Source organism: Etheostoma cragini, chromosome 23 (genome assembly GCF_013103735.1).
Source record: "Etheostoma cragini isolate CJK2018 chromosome 23, CSU_Ecrag_1.0, whole genome shotgun sequence".
Lineage (NCBI taxonomy): Eukaryota > Metazoa > Chordata > Actinopteri > Perciformes > Percidae > Etheostoma > Etheostoma cragini.
In genome coordinates, this window is record NC_048429.1 from 7,189,297 (window position 1) to 7,209,425 (window position 20,129).

At 39.7% G+C, this 20,129-nt stretch overlaps 1 protein-coding gene across 3 annotated transcripts; it reads right to left on the minus strand.

The window, feature by feature from the left end:
• Nucleotides 1-188: 188 nt before the first annotated feature.
• Nucleotides 189-14,963, minus strand: tspan11 (tetraspanin 11). Of its 3 annotated transcripts, none has more exons than XM_034863847.1 (9): nt 14,793-14,963; nt 12,600-12,707; nt 9,482-9,673; nt 6,138-6,212; nt 4,864-4,968; nt 4,264-4,422; nt 3,411-3,497; nt 2,464-2,530; nt 189-669 (listed from the first exon to the last, which is right to left on the minus strand). In XM_034863847.1, exons 2-9 carry the CDS (start codon nt 12,684-12,686, stop codon nt 551-553), a joined length of 891 nt encoding a protein of 296 aa, XP_034719738.1. In that variant the 5' UTR covers nt 12,687-12,707; nt 14,793-14,963; the 3' UTR covers nt 189-550. The 3 variants fall into 3 exon arrangements, with proteins under 3 accessions (XP_034719738.1, XP_034719739.1, XP_034719740.1); XM_034863848.1 differs by having other exon boundaries at nt 2,407-2,530; XM_034863849.1 differs by lacking the exon at nt 2,464-2,530.
• Between the last annotated feature and the right edge of the window lie 5,166 nt (nt 14,964-20,129).

Below are 20,129 nucleotides of genomic sequence, written 5' to 3' on the forward strand. Positions count from 1 at the left end.
AGGCGCAGTAATAATACATAATGATTTACCAGCAGAAGGGTCAAAGAGGCACATTGTGTTTACATAATATACAACCAAACCAAAAATTTGCTTTCTTAATTAGCAGTGGCACCAGTCTGGGCCGTTACTCAGCTTACTATTGCTGGAATGGCCCAAAAAAACAAAAACACAATTGAATATAAATCTCTGCACAGTGAAAACATGATGAATCAATTTGGATCATCATTAGTTGAACAGATTGGGATGCATTATGACTATGCTCGTCCCTTTCTTTTGTCCTGCTCAAACTAAAGCATGCATACAAGCCAAAGCAATGATGCAAACAGACATATTCCAGTAGACCGAGATCAGTCAGGTATCAGAAATGTATGAGCCTGGATCAAACTACTTTGTAACGCGTGTATACTTTACAAGAGGAACAACAAATCAACCTGGTTGGTTAATGGCACGATTTGTTTCCGACTGCAATCTGGGTGACCTGGAACGTGTCTGTGCACATGGCTTAGATCACCAGATCAGAGTTCAAGATTCAGAGGTTGAAGTTAAGGTGTCAGCAGGTCATTGTTCCATCTGCCTGTGAAGGATGGTGTGTTGGGGGGCCTGGCATGCTCAGTACGGGTCCGTCTTGATCCTTTTGTACAAGCAGCTGGTGAACACCATGCCACAGACCTGAAAACAGGAAGTGTTAAGTCAAAAAGTGCTGCTCCTTGGCACCACGGGAGACTGCAGGAAGCTGGAATGCTATTGACTGCAGCGATAGAGAGGGGTTAAAGGTGATGGTGATATGAGACATGCTGGAATGTATGTAGCTGGTTACTATGGGGATGGCAGGAGTCAAGCAGCCATTATTGCAGCAACAAGCATGTTTGTGTGCACAGGCTTGCACAAGCAGATATGAGATGAAGCGTTGGGGTCGACAACAAGATGTTTGCGAAAAATCACAAATAACACTACTACTGTACATGAATACTACTGTAATTTGGGATTAGACTGACGATTATTCCATACAATCTAAAGTAACATTGTAATGGCTAAAAAAAAAAAAGGAATGTTTTCAACAATTTGTCTGATTACATAATTAAGTTAAAAATTCATGTTAAGGTTTCTACGTTTGTCAAGACATGATGTGATGCAATGTAATCTCTTGGCATCAGGCTAAAGTCAAAGGTCTACGCGGTACCTTGAAGCATGAAGGAGACATGACTTACATAATCTGTACTATAAAAATGTTCCAAAAACAAAGACAAGAACAGCAGATACAGATATTGACCGAAGACACTAGGCCTGCAAGGCTTGATGGATGAACAGGCAACTGGCCAGATTTAATCTTAGAATCTCTAAAAGCCCTCTGAGAAAGCCTAATCGAGCAAGTCAGCAGTGTATATTATAGACTCATCACAATCTCTCTTCAGGCAAATTTCTGATTGTTTTTTTCACTTCTCCACCACTGCCAGTGATGGAACGTAGCTCATATATACAGTGGGGCTTGAAAGTTTGGGCACCCCAGATACAAATTTTTACAAATGTGCATAAAGAAGCCAAGAAAAGATGTAAAAATCTTTCAATCAGCAACTCAACTTTAGCAACTCAACTTTTCCCAAACCCCGTGGGGAGGAGGGCCACAACATCATGGCCACCATCGAAACTCAGCAAAGATTGTTCTTGCTCAGGCTTTCACTTCAGAATGTTGGTCAGCATTCCCAATGGCCTGAATGGCTTCGCTAGGATCTTTCTCCACCGCCTTTATAGAACTACAGCTTTGTTCTCAGCCACTCCCTCTGCTCGCTGATTGGACCAGCAACGATTTCGCAGAAAAAAGAAGAAAAAAAGTGCCACAAACCCAGACGGTGTACTAGAGAAAATGGAATTTGAGCGGAAGTACTGTACGTAGGAGGGCGGAGCCCGGCTTCAACAGAGTTACAGTTATTCCGAATCGCTATTAAAATAACTCCATGTTCATCAGAGACTTATTAATATATAGTGAAGCCTGATAAGGTTTCAATTTAAAGTTAAACTGCAAACACAAATGTACAGCAAGTACAGTAGGTTTTTTGTATTTTCTTGTTGTACTTTAGGGAATCAGGCACTTCTACATAAGGATACAGAACATGACTCTTGCTAATCACCTATATTGTGCAAAAGCAGTTTAACTAATTATCATGCCATTCTCATGATGCGTTTGACCTATTAACAGCCCATTGTCACAACATACACAGCAACATTCTGCAAAGTACGGCCAAAGCCAAGCAGCTGCATGGATCTTGCTCAGCAAAAGACCATGTAGGAACATAAATATGCTCATTTGGTATCCATGAAGCCCAGATATTCCACATTTAACACAGAGCGGACAATCACACATGGACAAACATGCAGTTAGACATAAAACTTTCCACAATGCCTTCCAACCTTGTCTCTCCTGTTGATTAAACCACAAAGTTGCTCTAGGGCTAAATCACAATGCACCGAAGTTCTCTTTCTCTTCTTTATAGAGCAGATAGATAAAGCAGGCTGTCAAGAGAGCCCCGGCCAGCTACAGTGACACAGACACACACAGACACACAGACATTATTGTGGTACACAAGAAACATACACTGACTAAAAAACTACAGCTAGTCTGAATTAACACACATCTACATTATGTAGGTCAGTTTGACAGATTCTGGAGGCAGGGAAGTGTACCAACATTAAGACTGACTGACAGTTGACAAAGACAAGACGTACAATAAGCCTAAAGTACGAAAGGAAAGCAAACGTGCTTGAATTAAAATGCTAAATCACACTACACAGGCTTTTGTCAGCAGCATGACTGGCCTTATTCTCGGGGTCCCAGTTTCCTGATTAAAACAACATGTAAAATGGTAGATATTTGAAGGGCATATCAGTCATGCAAAGACAACTGGATAGAATCAATGCAGGTTGATTTGGTCTCAAGTTTCAGTCTTTTTTTCTTTACAACGAGATGGTGCAGAGCTACAAATGGACTGTCAGCCAGCACAGAATTATAGAAAAGAAAGCACCGCTGTATGCCTCCTTGGCCTCTGTGTGGCTTAAAAGCTTATGTCCATCTCAGGCTGGGACATATCAAATAACAGGAATGAACAAAATCAGATAATGATGACAGAAACTCAAGTGAGATGAAAAGAAATGTCCATTTACAAGTTGTTGACCTGTGCTGGCATATTTTCAGTTATGATAAGACTAAACCCCATCCCACTTTTTGTTTTTTTGTTTTGTTTTTAAACAAAGGGCAGCATTTATACACACATCTTAAACAGAGATAAAAGCAGTACATACATTTGCTAAAATAATAATTGGGCTTATATCAAGCACAGTCTATTCAGGATGAAGACTGCTGAATTGTATACTTATTCTCTAACAACTATCTGAACTACATATCATAATTTACTTGCCTGCAGACAAGCCACTCCTATTCCCACAGCACCAATGACCAACAGGTGGTCGGCCAGAAACTGCTCCAGCTTTGTGATGCAACCACCCTGCAAAGCCAAAGGCTGAAAGTTAAAATCACTTAATAGATAAACACTCAACTGTACAAATAGCTGCAGTATTAAGCTTGCACACCCTTTAAATCTTGCTTTGTGTCTAACTTTCAATGTGTTGCAGCAACGAAGGAGACATTGGCGGTAAGTAGGGAAATATCAGCATATGGGAAAATCTTAAAAGTACTCTTGTTATAGTCTTTAGGCAGCAAACATTGCACAGTGAATATTTGTGTAAATCAATAGAGAGTTCCATAAATGCAACGTGATATTTGATACCTAAGAGTTAAGCTTGATTCCTGGTTCTGCGGAGGCTCCGTGCAGAGCTTTTGCCGTAGCCTACGTAAGCGGCCTGAAGTTAGTACTTGTGTGTTGGTGTGTGCGTCAAGCTGTCATGTCTGTGTGTGTGGGGAGTGTGTGATAGAGTAAGGGAGAAAGTGAGAGAGAGTGGCGGCGATTAGCTTCGGAGCGAGCAGTGACTCTAGAGTCATAGTGAGAGAAACAAAATGTCTCCCCTGTGCTCTTCGACCAAGGTGAGACATCTTTAGCAGTAGAAGTTAACCCTCTTCTTCATTTCACATTGTTTATGGAGAAGGAGAACCAGGAAATGAGTCGGGGGGAAATGCAACGCTACCAAGCCATGGCCGAGCGGCGTACGTCGCCGTGACGTGTAGTTACATTTATCGAGAGGTCCCCATCAGGCTAGTGTCTCCACATACCTACGTACATAGAAACAGCTTTCAGAAGTGTGTAGTGCACTGACCTCCACCTTGTAGATGTTGGAGGGGTGGTCTCTCTTGCCACAGTGAGGGGTGATGGTCTTACAGCAGCTGTCAGGCACCACCCTGTCTCCTGCCTGCTTTGATGAAATGTACACACTCACCATCCAATCATGGGAGTTGTTGCTGCCACAGCACTTGAACTGGAGAGGCAGAGGGGAAAGCAAAATGTTTGGTTTCATGATGTCACACATTGTTAGAAAAGACCATCCCTCTTCTTTGATATATTTGTTTGGCTCAAATCATTATTCAATAAACTTCCTGCAACTGAAGGGAGTGGTTTAGTTTCCTCATAAGGATTCTGACAAAATGACTTTTGATCTGGGTACTTCACCATACATTTTGGGATCAATGCATTGAGCAAACGGCAACGGATAACACAGAGCTATGAGCAATTTCTTTTTCTGAATTTTTAGCATAATTTAATACTACTTAATTTGTGATAGCTGCAGACTGATTGATGGAAAACACATTCATAACAAAGTGTGACTATTTGTACTGAATGCTAGCTGAAGAAAAGTGTATCTTATAACCTTAAATAAACTAACAACAACAAAACAAAGAACACAAAATACAGTCCGTACGTCCTGTTGTAGTCTGTCCACAGCTAATGTGATGGCCTCCTTCCCTGGCTGGGCGTAGTTATCTGTCATAGTCTGGTTGAGATGCTGCTTCAGCTCCTCACTCAGCTGGAAATGACAAAAAAAGAGAGAGACAGCACAAACAACTTATTAATTACACATAGAACACATCAAATGCAAAAATGTGCAGTAGCCAAGACATATTTAAAAGAGTGTTGAAGTGATCAACTTGACAAAAATGAAAGAGTGGGTGTATTAGGACAAGATAGACAGGCAGCAACTCCCATGCATCTGTGAGAGCTGCGATTCAAAAGTCAGATGAAAAATGCATTGCAAAAAATAGACTTTAAACATAGCCATTGATGTGTATGTGTGTGTGTGTGTGTGTGTGTGTGTGTGTGTGTGTGTGTGTGTGAGAGACAACAAGAGAGAGGGAGCGAGAGAGAGAGAGAATGAAAGCCCTTTGTTATGTCTAAAGTGATTCCATCCTGTGCTGAACCCTTTTCCATTAGAATAAATCTCTGAGCTTTCAGATAGCGTGGTGCTTTTTGCAGTCCTAGCTGAGTGACAGACATATGTTTGAGTTAAAGATCCTCAGAACTGTGCGTTAGATCAACTGCACACACTGAACATTACACTCGGTGGAGGTAGGAAAACAGTGTCAAACCACATACACATATAAAAGAGCAGCAAAAAAATAAGCAACGCTAAAAGATCTAATGTAGTTTTGCAAGTGACTCATTATTATCCATGTCCTTTGAGATGGAAAAAAGACAACTAGGGAATAAATGATGAAAAACCAAGAAAAAAAGTCAGTTGATTGCACTTACATCAAGGGGTTCCACGAGCCAAGACAACACAGCAAACAAATGGGGGTATCCATATAGATTCATTAGTAGGCACGTGACATTGACAACATCCTCATAACATATACATTAATGATGCCCCGGAGTCTGCGCCCCTACATAGCAACTGTTCAGTTTCTGAACTCAGTCATCAAAAATCCCAGATGGACTATTCTGTTATGGTGCAAACCTGAAAAAAAGCATTTATAGCATACTAGGCTTTTTCGCATACTGTTCAAGGAGTTTCACTGAAGAGCTTTAAGAATATGGCAGAAAGTGCTGCCCTTCAACACACAGCCAGAGGGCTGACACAATCTGTAGCACTCAAACTTAAAAAAGCAATTAAAACATTCTCTCAGCAAAACACCCTCAATGCCTGTGTGCATCTTCTATTATATTGGCGGCCTAAAATATTAGAATATTTTGACTTACCCTCTGGTAATAGACATAAGCCAGTACTCCAGCCACCAGTTCAATCAAGAAGATAAACAGCAGGCAGAAGAAATACTGTCAATGAGAAACGGGACAGAGAGAGAGAGAGAGAGAGAGAGAGAGAGAGAGAGAGAGAGAGAGAGAGAGAGAGAGAGAGAGAGAGAGAGAGCACAGTAGGAAGCAATTCAATAAATTTGGCAAAAGAAGTTACTTTATTTCAGACATTTCAGCTTCATGGTCATCAATACACTGAAATAACTTTAAGAAAGTTGCTCGTACTCCGGCGGTTCAATAAAGACTTCCATAAACTGTCATTGTGCTGCATCTGTCACTGCAAACACAGATGGCAATGATGCACACAAAGAGACAAACCAGAAATCACTTTGACAGACTGTAGAATCCGATTTCTCTTGGGCATCTTTAAAAGCGCTCACCATGCTGCTTGACACAAGTTATATTATGCATTATAATTAACTTCAAAACTCCATCCCAGAATAAACTAAGTCAAAGCGATTTAAATATGAATCGTGAGCACCGTATTGCTTGAGAAACCAAGGAAGATAATTAATCAGACGTCAGATTGGTGTAATTATCTAAAAACCAAAGAGCAATACCTCAGCAGCTAAAAAACTAAATATCAATGAGGAATAAACATGATGGCTTTAGTTGTTAGGTATATAGTGGAAGCACTATTGTACGCCCTGAAAGAGTACATTTTAATGATCTGTGTAGCAAACAGATTGACTGCACATTCAGGGCGCTCTCTGACAGACAGTTGCAGATTGAGCGAGATCAGAACTAGAGCTTTCTCAGGCTAAACTAATGCTTTTTAGTACCACCTCAGTTGAGGTTCCAAGTGAGCTGAGGAGATACCTGAAGGTGACGTGAAAACCTGCAGACTAATGATTGGTTGGAGGGAATCGTCACCATTCACTGCGTCATCATTGGTGGCGACAGACGTTGGGTGTCCCTAACAAACTCGCTGTGTTTTAGTAGTTTTTCCAACAGTGTTTTCTTTGCTGCCTCCAGCTTCTTTTAAAACTAAATTTGTCTTCTAGCTGTGGAAACGGCCCCATGCCGAGAATCAAAAGCAACACGCCTTTGACGTTCTGAGTGAGTGTTGCATTAGGTCATGGCAGTTTCCTGCTATAACAACCAGCCACGCTATCCTCACGCATGACGCGCTACTGATCTTTAATAGAAAAAGGAGGACAGGGCACCGCGGGGCCGAGTCAAGTCAAGCAGGTGTAATGGACCATGGAAAAACGCAATAACAAAAGCACCAACTTTTGACTGTAAATATTTTGGTTCATATACCCCACACAAGCATGGGTCAGCCGTGTAATGCAAAAACACATACAACTAATGAGGCCCAACTGTCGCAGACAACAGTTTAAGAGCAGCAACAGCGCTGTTTCACTTGAGACCATTCCGGAGAGAGGTTCTAATACCCAGCCTGTATGGCTTTGGAAACCAAGAGATGGCAAACAACTGTCTAAAACAAACAGCCGCAGGGTGGAAATACTCTCACTGTATTAATATATAAAGACACTTTAGCAAATGTTGGCTTTCGTTTGGCACACACAGCCTGCTCGGTATCGCTTGGTTACAAGATTTAAAAAAAAAACAATTCAGTCTCTGGTTGTCTACACACCCACACCCGATCCGCTACACATCTACTGCAAGCAGTAGATAGATCTAAAAATAGTCCTGCAGCAATGACCGTTAACCTCCTGCCTGCCTCTCTCATACTAGGCCCTGTCTCAGTAAAATAATGAGGTGAGTAAGGTCCGTGTCAGAGCCATTTGTCAGCATCCTAAGACAGACCTTAGACCAGGGAGAGAATGTAGGTTATCTCATTGCATAGTGATTATGTACAGTAGTTGGTGAGACAATAATAGGCAGTCGAATCAGGCTTTAGATTGAACTGTGGATCACTTCTTGCATTTGAAACTAAGAATAGATGCGTGAGAACTGTAACATGTATTTAGGAGCACATGTGCGAATATTATATAATATAATAATATTTTCACCCTATTTCTTTGCAGATTATACTCAAAGATTCACAACGAGAAGAGTTGGAACTTGCAGGTTCTTGTGATGCTCCCCATGCCACTTTACAACACGAGACGATGATAGACAACAGGTGTATCGTTTATCAACGACTCTCTGTACTTCCGTTCTAACTTCTGGCTTGTGTTATTGTAGCTGGATATCATTTGTAGCTGTTTAAAGCTAGTGAAAGTGAGATACTTGCTAAAGCTGCAAAACAACGTATTATTTCTCTGATTCAACGCTGCTCGCTCTCTTCAGTCATTCTCTAGCTCAATCGACCATACACCGTGCTCACGGGCTCTAACTCGACCAGCTAACAGTTCGTAGCATATGATGAATGGATTACGGATCATTCTATTTCTTTAGTTTGTAGCTGACATTGCCAGCTGACTTCTCTATTGGCTGGTAAAACAGGTGACGTACCATACGTTCTAAAACCAGCAACTGGAGACTTAAGTCGCAGCCAAACCATCAGCTGGCTTAACGACGGGCCGGTTCAGACCGCCGCAACCTTTCCTGCTACTTTCTAAAGTGGTTTTGCCTCATCACCAATCTTTGGTCTAATCTGTGCAACCCTGTTTTGGACAATGACAACTGGACCATGAACCATACACTGTATGAAGCAATTTAAAGTATAAATAATTGCATAACTATTAAATAGGGTTTAGTGCAGAAATTATTGCAAACTTAGTATACTTTTATATACAAATAAATTAAATCACCTTGCTTGTAAATGTCTTTTCATGTCTCTTATTAAAGACCACAAAATATTTCATAGCCTACATTTTCCTTGGGAAAGAAGTTACTGTCGAGCCCTGGCCCTACATATTTTTTTGTCTTTGTTTTGGAAGTTCAGTGTGGCTTCATAGCCTGCTTTATAAACACAAAGCAGACGATGAAGCCACACCAAACTTGGCAGTCCTTTCACAAACGTGTCAATGCTTTGGTAGCAGTTCAGCAGAACCCTGCAATATAAATAATTACCACGTCCCCGTAATAAAAGCTGCTGCCCAAGTGAAAACTGCAGTCTTCTGTTGCTGGCCACTGTTCTCCAGGGGATTTAAGAAATAACTGTTACCTGCCCCTAAGCATTTTAGAGTAAACAACTCTGCTTTGTATATATGATGACATATCTTAAATAGTTTCAGTAAAGGCATCAAAAATGTAAAGATTTTAAATAAGCACTATTGCAAATCTGTCAAAAATGTTATTCTTTCATAAAAATACCGTTTACCCGAGACCTTTACAACAACCTCAGTAAAAAAAACTCCATGGGTCCCCAGTCTCACCGTGGACAGACAGCTCTTCTGCTCCCGAATGACAGCACAACACCCCAAGAAGCCCGTAACCACCACCAGGCTGCCGGCCAGGATGAGGATATATGCCGACACAGCAAAAGTGCTGGAGGCCAGCAGACTCAAGTAGTCACTTTTCTCCACCAGAGTCCAGACTCCTACGCCCAAAACAGCTGCTCCACCCACCTGTAAAGGAAAAGAGAGAAAGGAGGGGGTTGGGTAAAAACAAAATTAGGATGTAAAGATAAGGAAAGCTATCAGACTGATATGGGTGCAGCAAAAGCTTTCAAAGAAGGAACACCAGATGGAATGACATGATAAAAGGCACAATAAAAGCAAATTGTAAAAGGGTATAAGTCATAAAAAAGAGGAATAGAAGATACGGGTGACTTGAACAGAGAAAGGAAATATTGTGACAACACTGAGTGTGCCATGTCAATTCACTCCTAAAGAAAGACAAATACAAGACAAACAGAATTAAAGCACTTTACAGGGCAGGAAACATCAAACAGGAAGTGAGTTCAATGCTGTTAGATGAGTCACACAGCAGGTTAGTGAAAGGGGGCCTAAGGAAGAAAAGACAGGAAATAGAAAGAGAAACAGGGAGAAGTGGCCAGACACAAAAAATAAAGCTTGATATATGGTTGCCTACGTAAGTTGGCTGATGTTTATACTTGCGCATTGGTGTGTGTTGAGCTGGTATATGTGTGTGTGTGTGGGGAGTGGGTGATAGAGAGAGGGAGAAAGTGAGAGAGTTACAGCGATTAGTGGTGACTCTAGAGTCATAGGGAGAGAAACAAAGTGTCTCCCTCTGCTTTCTGACCAAGGTGAGACATCTTTAGCAGGAAACGTTAACCCCCTCCTTGATTTCATGTTGTTTATGGAGAAGAAGAACCAGGAAATGAGTCGGAAACAAGTCAAATCAAGCTTAACAGTCATAGGGGCAGTAGAGGGTTCAAAGATCAAGTCCGGGCTAATGACCTTCCTTACAAAGAATCCTGGATAAGAGACTCAGGGAGGCGCCTACGATCTGTTTCTATCATCAGTTTCAAAAACGGATGGAGAGGAAATGCCTCAGAGAGTCTCTCACCTTCATCCTCCCATTCCATTTCCGTCAAAAGCAAGATCCACAAACCACTGAAAACACAACATGCCCAAGGAAGGAGTTCCACTTGGATAAACACGGGCCCGCGGGAGATAACTCCACGCAAACTATTAGCATATTTAGGACATTTATTTTATTTATGTTTATTTTAGATTTGCAAGTTCCATTAAATTATAAACTCCCATTTTCAAAATAATTTTAACCAGGGCGCCGACCTTGGGACGCAATGTTAAAAAATATATATATATACTTTTCAAATGTTTTAAACTACCATGGCTTGGACTTGCCATAAAGATGTAAAAGCATCAATTCCTCAAATCCTAATCCAGTGTCAAAACCAATCATTTAATACAAATCCTTAACAATCGTATTCAGAAGGGATGCATGAATTCAATCCGCTGCATCAATATCCAAGTGGATGGATTTGATATTAAGCGAGATGACTAGCTAAATCTTTTGCATACTGTTCCTTGTTGCAAAAAAAAAAGGAAGAAAAAAAAAAAACAACAGCATGAAAACCACTAGAAGTAGTTCTTGAGCCAACATTTGGAACCGATACTTCTTTTGCGCCCTCAATATAAACAACAAAAATTGCACGATGATAACAAATGTTACAAGTCTAAATTTAAAAAGACACATTTCATTATATAAAATCGGCAAACGCAGCAGCCGTGCATCGGCCAATGCCGATACACATAAAAACGTATTGGCCCGATGTATCGGCCGGCCCATAAATCGCTTGATCACTAGTCTGTATATGTGCTTCATTGAAGCAGGAAGTGTTGCTCTATAATGGGGAGAGTTCTAGCCTGACCAGGCTCCTCTCCTTAACCGGTCTCTCTTAGTTATGCTGTTGTAGTTCTAGACTGCCGGGGGATTTCCTTTGACACCAGTTTTTCCCCGCCACTGGGCATGGTCGCACTGTCGTACCGTGCTTGCACTTGGGGGAATTGTTGGGACTTTATAAATTATAGAGTGTGTTCTAGACCTACTCTATCTGTAAATTGTCTCAAGAGAACTGTTGTTATGATTTAATACTGTAAATAAAATAGAACTGAATTGCTCTTTCTCGACCTATCTCTGTGGACAGAGCTAACACAGTCTGTCTTCTTGAGGCAGCCAGGCCTGTCTGTGGCCGCCTGTTTCCACAGCCAGACTGTGTCCACTCAGTCTGTATCTGCTCAGAGTCTTTCTGAGTCTGTGGTCATGTATGGTGCTTGAGAATTCAGCTACTGCGTACTGTAGGGCTACGTATGTTGATGTTTAGTAGTGTCTTTCCAATAGGTGATGTATTTCTCTTTTTGTCTGCAGATGATTCGGTTTGGGGGGGGTGTCCGGAGGTTCTCTCTCTTTCTCAATTTAATTTAAGGGGCTTTATTGGCATAAAAGTTTAAATAACAATGTTGCCAAAAGCATGACCAGTGACAATGAAAGCATGAAAGTGACAAAGCACAAACAATTACATGAATATTTACACAATATTAGGATGGGTTCATATCATTTTATTTTATTCTGTCTCTTTCTCAATATTCTCTTTGCCTCAGACTTGTTTCAAAGTGATCCCAGACACTCCACGGAGGAGCTGTAAGCTCATACACTTTTAGCACTTTAACACTGAATTGCAGAGAGCAGGTTTGACACACTGTTCCTCAACGTACACTGACAAGCTCTAAATAATCTATGACTCACTTCGGGGCCAAGTCCATAGAACTCTCCTTAATCCTCTCCCTGTTTCCACTTTGCTCCTTCCCTTAAACGTCTCTCTGTCTGCAGTTTAAAGAAACATTGAAGCAGTTTCTACAGTGTTATAGCAGAGATGGCAAAAGTTCTCACTTCCCATACTTAAGCAGTACAGAAACCTGTGTTAAAAATACTCTGGTAAAAGTAGCTGTTTGAGCACCATATTGAACAGATGACAAAGTGTAACCATTGTAAAGCATTTTCCTGTAAGGTTTTTGGGAGTGTAGTTAACTTAAAGAGAGGATAACCTTTACAGCTCTCACTTACCCAGAAGAGAAAGTTGAAAACAAAGAGCAGGTACTTGAGACACACCGTCAGCCAGTCCTCCTGGTCGTCTTTATAAGCCGTCGACATCTTCCTTCCACCAGTTCAATTCTGAAAGTGCAGATTGTTTTTTCCAATGCATGAAGAGGATAATGGGAGATAAACAGTGTGTTTGCACATTCTGCACTCAATCCATTCAGCCTCTTTTTTTTCTTATGGGAAACAGCAATTTTGTAAATATTTGTTTACACATATTTGTTAATTTCATATTAATGTTGAATAGGGTTTAGAAAATAATTTTTGGACAGCTATTACAGTAACGACTCGATTGTGATTATTTTGGCTTCTACAATCATGTTAAATAAAGAAAATAAAAAATCCACTCAAAATACATTTCTTTCAACAATCTGTGATATGTAACATTATTCAAGAATTTTATACATAAATATAATAATGAAAAGAGGAATAAATGTTAAAGGTTGAATCCAATGTTACACCAAACATTTAACAAAATAATTCACATTTGATTAATTGCGGTCTTCACAATTAGCTAATCGCATTCTTTCAAATCACGAAGTGTTACTTACTTCTTTAACATTTTATGACTTTGAATTTCTGATTCTGAAATGTAAAGTCAGAAGATTATTGAATTGTTTTCCTTCTGATAATACTCAGGCTTTGCTACTGCAACCCAAATTCCTTGGCACTTATCAGACATAAAAAGGAAGATGAAATGGAATAAAGGCATAACACAGCAAACACATGAATACTGACTGAATTATAAGATACTTCCTCTGCTATCTAGACTATCAAGGTCTCCATTGAGGTACACATAATCTTATATTGCCAGACCTTCCTTCACAGCGCTGGGAAGGAGGGTCTGGCAAATCCACGCAGCCTTCCGGGATGGGACAAAAACGCGCTCTGGTTTATTGGCATCTCTTTAAACCAATCACAATCGTCTTGGGCAACGCTAAGCGCCGGGCGGAGCCGTGGTCCCCCTGAAAAATAGCCTCGGGAAGGAACTTGTTTTGGCGGGGCATGTGTACGTTAAAAGTGTGTTTTAGTCATGCAACAGAAAACTCAAATTGGGGCAGATAATCTAGCTGTCTGGATTTACCTTGCAGAGATCTGAGGAGCAGTTAACCACAGTCCTCATCAATCCACTGGAGTTTAAATTGCAAACACAAAGGTAGCTGAAAGTGGCCCCTGGCCATGCAAAATATGTTTGCTTTTTTTCGCCAAGGTTTTAATCAACTAGTGTGTAGTGAATAGAGTTGTATTTGGCGTGTTTACAGCATCAGAAAGAAAAAAAACAAGAGTTTCCTCTATTTATATAAATTTAAATGTACTACTATTGTGAAGGGGTGAACGCAGAAACCTCAGGGCAGATAAAACCAAGCAGGTGAGTGACAGATAAGTGATAAAAAAATGAGTTTGTTGTAATTTGGCTAAAATACTAGGCTAACGTATTGCTCCATATCTGTTAATTTCAGAAACCATGCAGATTACGGCACCATTTCTATAACATTTGAGTTAAGTCTATATTATGGAACACTTTTTTTGTTAAAGATACACAAATTTCAAACAAAATTCAAACAAATACATACTTGAGGTGACCTACAGCAACAGTATTAGCCCCTGCCCAGTCCTTACCTCATTTAAAGTCACCTAGCTAGCTGTGACCCGCGTCACTTAGCTAGCTACTTTAGCTAAATATGAATTTGCACAAAAATAGTCACCCCTCAACGTTTATCCGTCACTTAGTAAGAAAACATGCAGTTTAACTAGCCTAGGCCGATAACGTTAAATATCTTGAAGTTTATTTTTATTTGCTGTTTAAATGCAGTCGTTTAAACATGCCCCCACGTGTTATAGTGATTTTATAGCACTACTTGAAGGGTTTCTTCTGGAAATGATGCCCTGCCGTGGAGATTTCGGACTTTGACCACAGCAGGCGTCGCAAGCAGCCCATAACTCGGGCACATATAGCTAGGTCCTGTACGGTTTATGACAACTTTCTTGCCTCCCTTTTGCAGGATGGTGTGCAAGCTTCGAGCATCCTGAGAAGAAAAATATCCCATCCACCTGCGTCGTTCACGCGCGGGACGATACGCTACACGACATACAGTTTAAGCATTCACCTTGCCGATACATCGACAAACGTTTTCGTTTCACAGCCGAGCACATACTCACCAGATTAACATTAATGATGACAACAAAAACTCGTTTTGTTACTATTCCCGTAAAATCAGAGCGTACAGCCCTGAAGAAGTGAGCGTTTAGGTTTTATCCAGACAAGCTTGTTGCATTCAGGGTGTCCGACAGCAGGTTTGTGCGGATGCTGCCTTTGAGTACAACTCGTATGTTTGACGTTTAGTAGCATAACAAGAGTTTTTTCGTCAAAGGTAGTAGACTCATAGAAATGAATCAGGTCAAAGAGACCAGCCAGAATTTGGGTTATAAATGAGACAAAAGTACATATTTTACATGCAAATTATTTTTTTCGGGCCATAATCTCAAACTTTAGTGTACGTTTATTTCATAGGTAAAATATTCAACTTGTTTATTGACTTCTATTCTACGATTATTTTCAAATTTCAGACAGTCCTTGAAAGCAGCACTGTGTGAACTTGTTGAAAGGGTGGAGTGAGAAGGAAATGGACACGAGAAAGGCTAAATACCACCGTGCCATTAACAGCATAGCCTTGGTTACAATGTAACCACACATAGCCCCTGAAGAATTTCTCAAACAAAGAATTAAAGGGGTGACACACTACAGTAAACAAACTCAGTGGGCTTTTTTGCAAGTCAAGTTTGTAAAAAAATGAATGTCCAATAAATGGTTAAACACAGTTGAAGCCCTTACTGTTGACATGGACACATTTCATTAAGAATTCCATCAAGCCAGTATGACCAACAATTGATTTTCAAATTACTCTTCATTAAATAAAGGAGACTACAATATTACAGAACAGAGCGCATCTGTGACCCAACAAACATGGTAAGGTGGTATTTCAGCATCAAGCTGATCCATTTTGATTTCATTCTCTGGACTTGTTTGCTTTTTTTTCACAAGTTGTGTAATCACAAAAGAAATGCAACTATACACAAAACCCACTAGACAAATGTATATGAGAAAAAAAATTAAAAGGCAACAAGCAACAAGGATGCCACACTATTTAGAAAAAAGAACTCATGCATCAAAGCCAATAAATATGTTCTGAATAAAATAACTGAAAGACGGCTCCTGTCCCCTTCTTTATGTAATCATGCTCTTCATCACAGCAAGACTTCCTCTCCAACAGACTCTTCACCGTGCATCTTCCTCTTTTTCCACCTCAGTAATTCAATAAGTTGGAATAGATGGTGCCTGCAGGGGGAGGAGCAGTGATCATCTGGACTGCCGACAATCAGTCTACCAAAATGATATTACTTAGCCGAGGATGTCATCCATTCGGTCAAGTTTTCCTAAGTAAAAAATCAAGCCAAACAACACATCATAAAATGTACAGAACAGCATCATTTTATGGACAGGAATTTCGTGCCTGTCCGTTTTCCATCTCCTCATGTTTGCATGGGTGACACATTGTAGAACAAACAGAAATGTGGTTTCCCAGAATAGCCAGAGCATTGCTATGCCTGGCCAGTGCCCAGTCTCATTCTGATGTAGTTAGTATGTGGCCTAAGGAGAAAGCAAACAATGTGCATTGGTGTGTGCATGTGTGATCGCATGACAGAAAAGAGGTATGTGTGTAAAAGTAGGTTAAAAATAAATAAATACACATGCTACCGCAGCCTTATGCATCGATTCATCCATTCACATTATGTTCGTCAGGTTTTAACATCTGCTTGCTTGGATTTGAGCCTGTCTCATTAGGTAGACAGCTGGGTGTTTGTCCCGTGGCACATCTTGCAAAGAGAAAATGAGAATTGGTTAGAAGGTGTGAAAATAATCGGTAAAAAGAAAGTTTTTTATTTTCTTAAACAAAAATATTAAAAAATCGTCTAACATGACAGACTTTTTTTATTGAATGATGATGATGAATGAGACTAAATTACACAGAGAATCAAATCTGGTTTTGAGCATTCTACATATTATGTTTGCATTGTTAAGGCAGTCTAGTTGTGTGTAGTTTTTGAGGTTCAACTTCCAGGAGTGCCTTGCAAAAGTGGAAATGGATAAAGTTCGAGCCACACAGCTCCTCCTTGTTGTGCCTGACCTCTTGTGGTCAGACCCAACTGGAAGTCACATGACAGACTGGCTTCTTCCAAAAGAGTGCAGCTCCAGTTTTACAAGTTATGAAAATATGACAAAGGTAGTGATGACTACAGCACAATTCACACAGATGATACAACATTTCAAAAGAGATAAGACTGCATTACCTCTTAGAAAAAGTAATAACGAACTATGAGGCTGTGCTATTCGTATTACTACTTTTGTGTGATCGAGAAAGCCAAGATCAACCAATAATAATCCTGAAGGATAACTGGAGACTTTTTTGGACGTGAACCAAGAGGTCAAGCAAGAATTTTCCAAAGTGAAAGCTCAGGGCTGGTCTCAGAAAACAACCATGGATGCAAAGAACAAAAGAAAACACCAGGGGTAATGCCAACTTGGTTTCTGGGGAGAGTCAAGAGAGAATGTTGTGATATTGGAGTGGAACATGTGTGTACTTGACATTAGCTCCTTCTACACAGACCACAACATCTTGTACCTGATTTTTAGCCACAATAGCAATGGGATTACGGCAATGTCGATCTGTCAGTAATGCTACCACTATTTTTATTATTATTAGTATTGTTATCTTTTCCACAAAGATGATCATATTGACTTAGATATGCTATAATGTTCTTTCACTTTACAGATACCAGTACTCTTGTGAATAGAGCTGCAGGAATTCTTCTTTTCTTTTTACCAGGAAATGTATAGTGACAGAGTCGGGGAAGCAGCCTGAAGGATCAAGCAATTCAGACAGCAGACCGGTTGCTTAAATAGACACACAGCAAACAAATGGGACTCAATGTAACACCTGTTTGGATACCAGCAGATATGGGAATCAAATGGAATAAAACAGAAATGAAGACCACAATTAAGCATGCGTTGAAAGAAAAGTGGAAAATGCAAAAGAGAAAACAGAAACGTGGTTGTACTTTGGTTATACAGAATTCAAAGAAAAGAAGGTACAATGAGAAGCACAAGGAGAACCCAGAAAAAGAGAGAGAGAGAGAGAAAGAGAGAGAGAGAAATCCAGGAACATTACGGAAAGGGACAGGACTGGGAAGACCAGTCTTTATACACTGTTCATTTTGCTGGTTTCTTGTAATTCGCAGTGGCTTTGTGCATTTGACAAGTTTGTGTAAATAAACTACACATTGAGACTGATTTGCTTGTGTCATTTCTACCTGGAAATTCTATCACAAACAATATTAAACTCTGATTTGGAAAACATTTGAACTCTTGCCTATAGATGTTCTACCATCCTAAAATACATTGCCATTTTTGATACGAAAGCATTGATTGCTATACCTCTCTTGTTGCCTGAATGCATTTCACTAAGAAAGGGATTACATGCAAAAGCAGCCATGTCCACCACTCTTTGAGCAGTTTGCAGGTTCAGTGTTCTGCACGAAGACAAGTAGATGTCGAGGACTTTGTACTTGTGACATTGAACTATAAGGCCAGAATTACAAATTCTACACTACAGTTTTAGTGAGCCATGGCTCCTTGTGATCTCTGTGTGATGGTGTATATACATATACACATGTATTAACCATCACACATTAATCACAAGGAGTGCCATCCTAAAACTAAAACTGATATCTGCTTTGTCAATCAAATGTTGTCTGCCCACTGCATTCATTCCTGACTACTGCCTATGTTCTGCCCCCACACTGGTGTGTGTGTGTGTGTGTGTGTGTGTGTGTGTGTGTGTGTGTGTGTGTGTGTGTGTGTGTGTGTGTGTGATAGAGTGAATGCATACATTATCCTCAAGTGAGATGCGAGGGCTGATGTTCTTTAACACCACTGATGGAGCTCATCCATAACTGTGACTAATACCTGGTGTGTTCCATTGTGTTTGGCTTTCATTGATAAGACATAAGCCCATTTTTCTTTGGTGACAAATGTCTCTTGATATTTTCCAGAGTAGGTAACTATTAAATCCTTTGACACAGCGTGAAACGAGTGATCAAGTAAGTAATGAAAGAGGTAACTAGGCAGACAGTAAGCTACAGAGAATGGAAATCAAACATCCTGAAGACAACAATGTTTTTAGACGGATATTCCATGAGGAATGCAGCATGCTGTGTGGATATACATTTATTATATTGTGTGCATTTAAAATGACATTAACACTGATGTCAACTATGAGTTCAATTTGCTCCACAATGGAAGTAGAAGAGAGAATTTGATGGCAAGAAAGTAAATATTGGAAGACTCTTGGAAAAATCTTGATACTTTCTATGATTTTAAAGTGCAAGCATGTTGTACTGTGATGACACAACAGGTGTTTCAAAAACTAAACAATTATAATATATTTCTAAACTACTAATTTAAATGTTTCTTCCAATAGTGTGAACACCCAGTCACACTTGAGCTTCATTTTTGGGCAAAGCAAGTAGCAATAACATTAAAAATAAAAGTCTTGCATTGAAAATCTTAGTAAAGTAATGTTGTAGTAAAAATACAGAAGTATTCACATCAGAATACACTTAATGCAGCACAATTATCCAACGTAATGCAAACCAGCCCCTGTCTGTTATATTATTGGATCATTATTATTGTTGCATTAATATACAAGCAGTACTTTAATGTTGCAGTTGGTCAAAATGGAGTTAATTTAACGTAACATATTGCTGGGTAATCTACAACAATCTGAGGTATAAATGTAGAGTATGCTTTTCCAGCTGAAAAGTAGTAAGAAAATGAAGTAGCCTAAAATGTAAACACTGTAATAAAGTGGGTTAAACAACACGCTCAAAACTGCACTTGAGTACAATACTTGATGTAATATACTTTGTCTGTGGCAGTAAAAACTAAAGTTGAATTATTTATCAATTTAATAATAACCACGTCATTGGTGATCAATTGTGTTCTTTTCTCTCTTTATTTTATTTCGTTTGTCAAAAATGTCTCCTTCAAGTTATCTATATAGCCTATTCCACAAATAGCTCTCTGTCATATAAAATGGAATACACACATGTTAAACTCCCTAAAAATAAAATAAGTGAAAATGTAACTACGTACATGAATAAAAAAAAAAAGGTATTTAAAGCTCCGGAATCATTGTAGCCTATTAACGGAAAAGGTGAGTGACTGGAACCTGAAAATGTCATAACCTGATTTTAATTAGTCGTAATTAAAGAAAGTATTATCATCCACCATATGGCCAAACATTTCATTTTTTTTTTTTTTTTTTTTTTTTTTTTTTAATCGACAAATAAAACAACTATGTTTTATGTTATATAAGCGAGTGGCTGAGACTCATTGGTTGCCAGAGCTCTCGCTTTCTGCTTCTGTTGGAAAGTCTG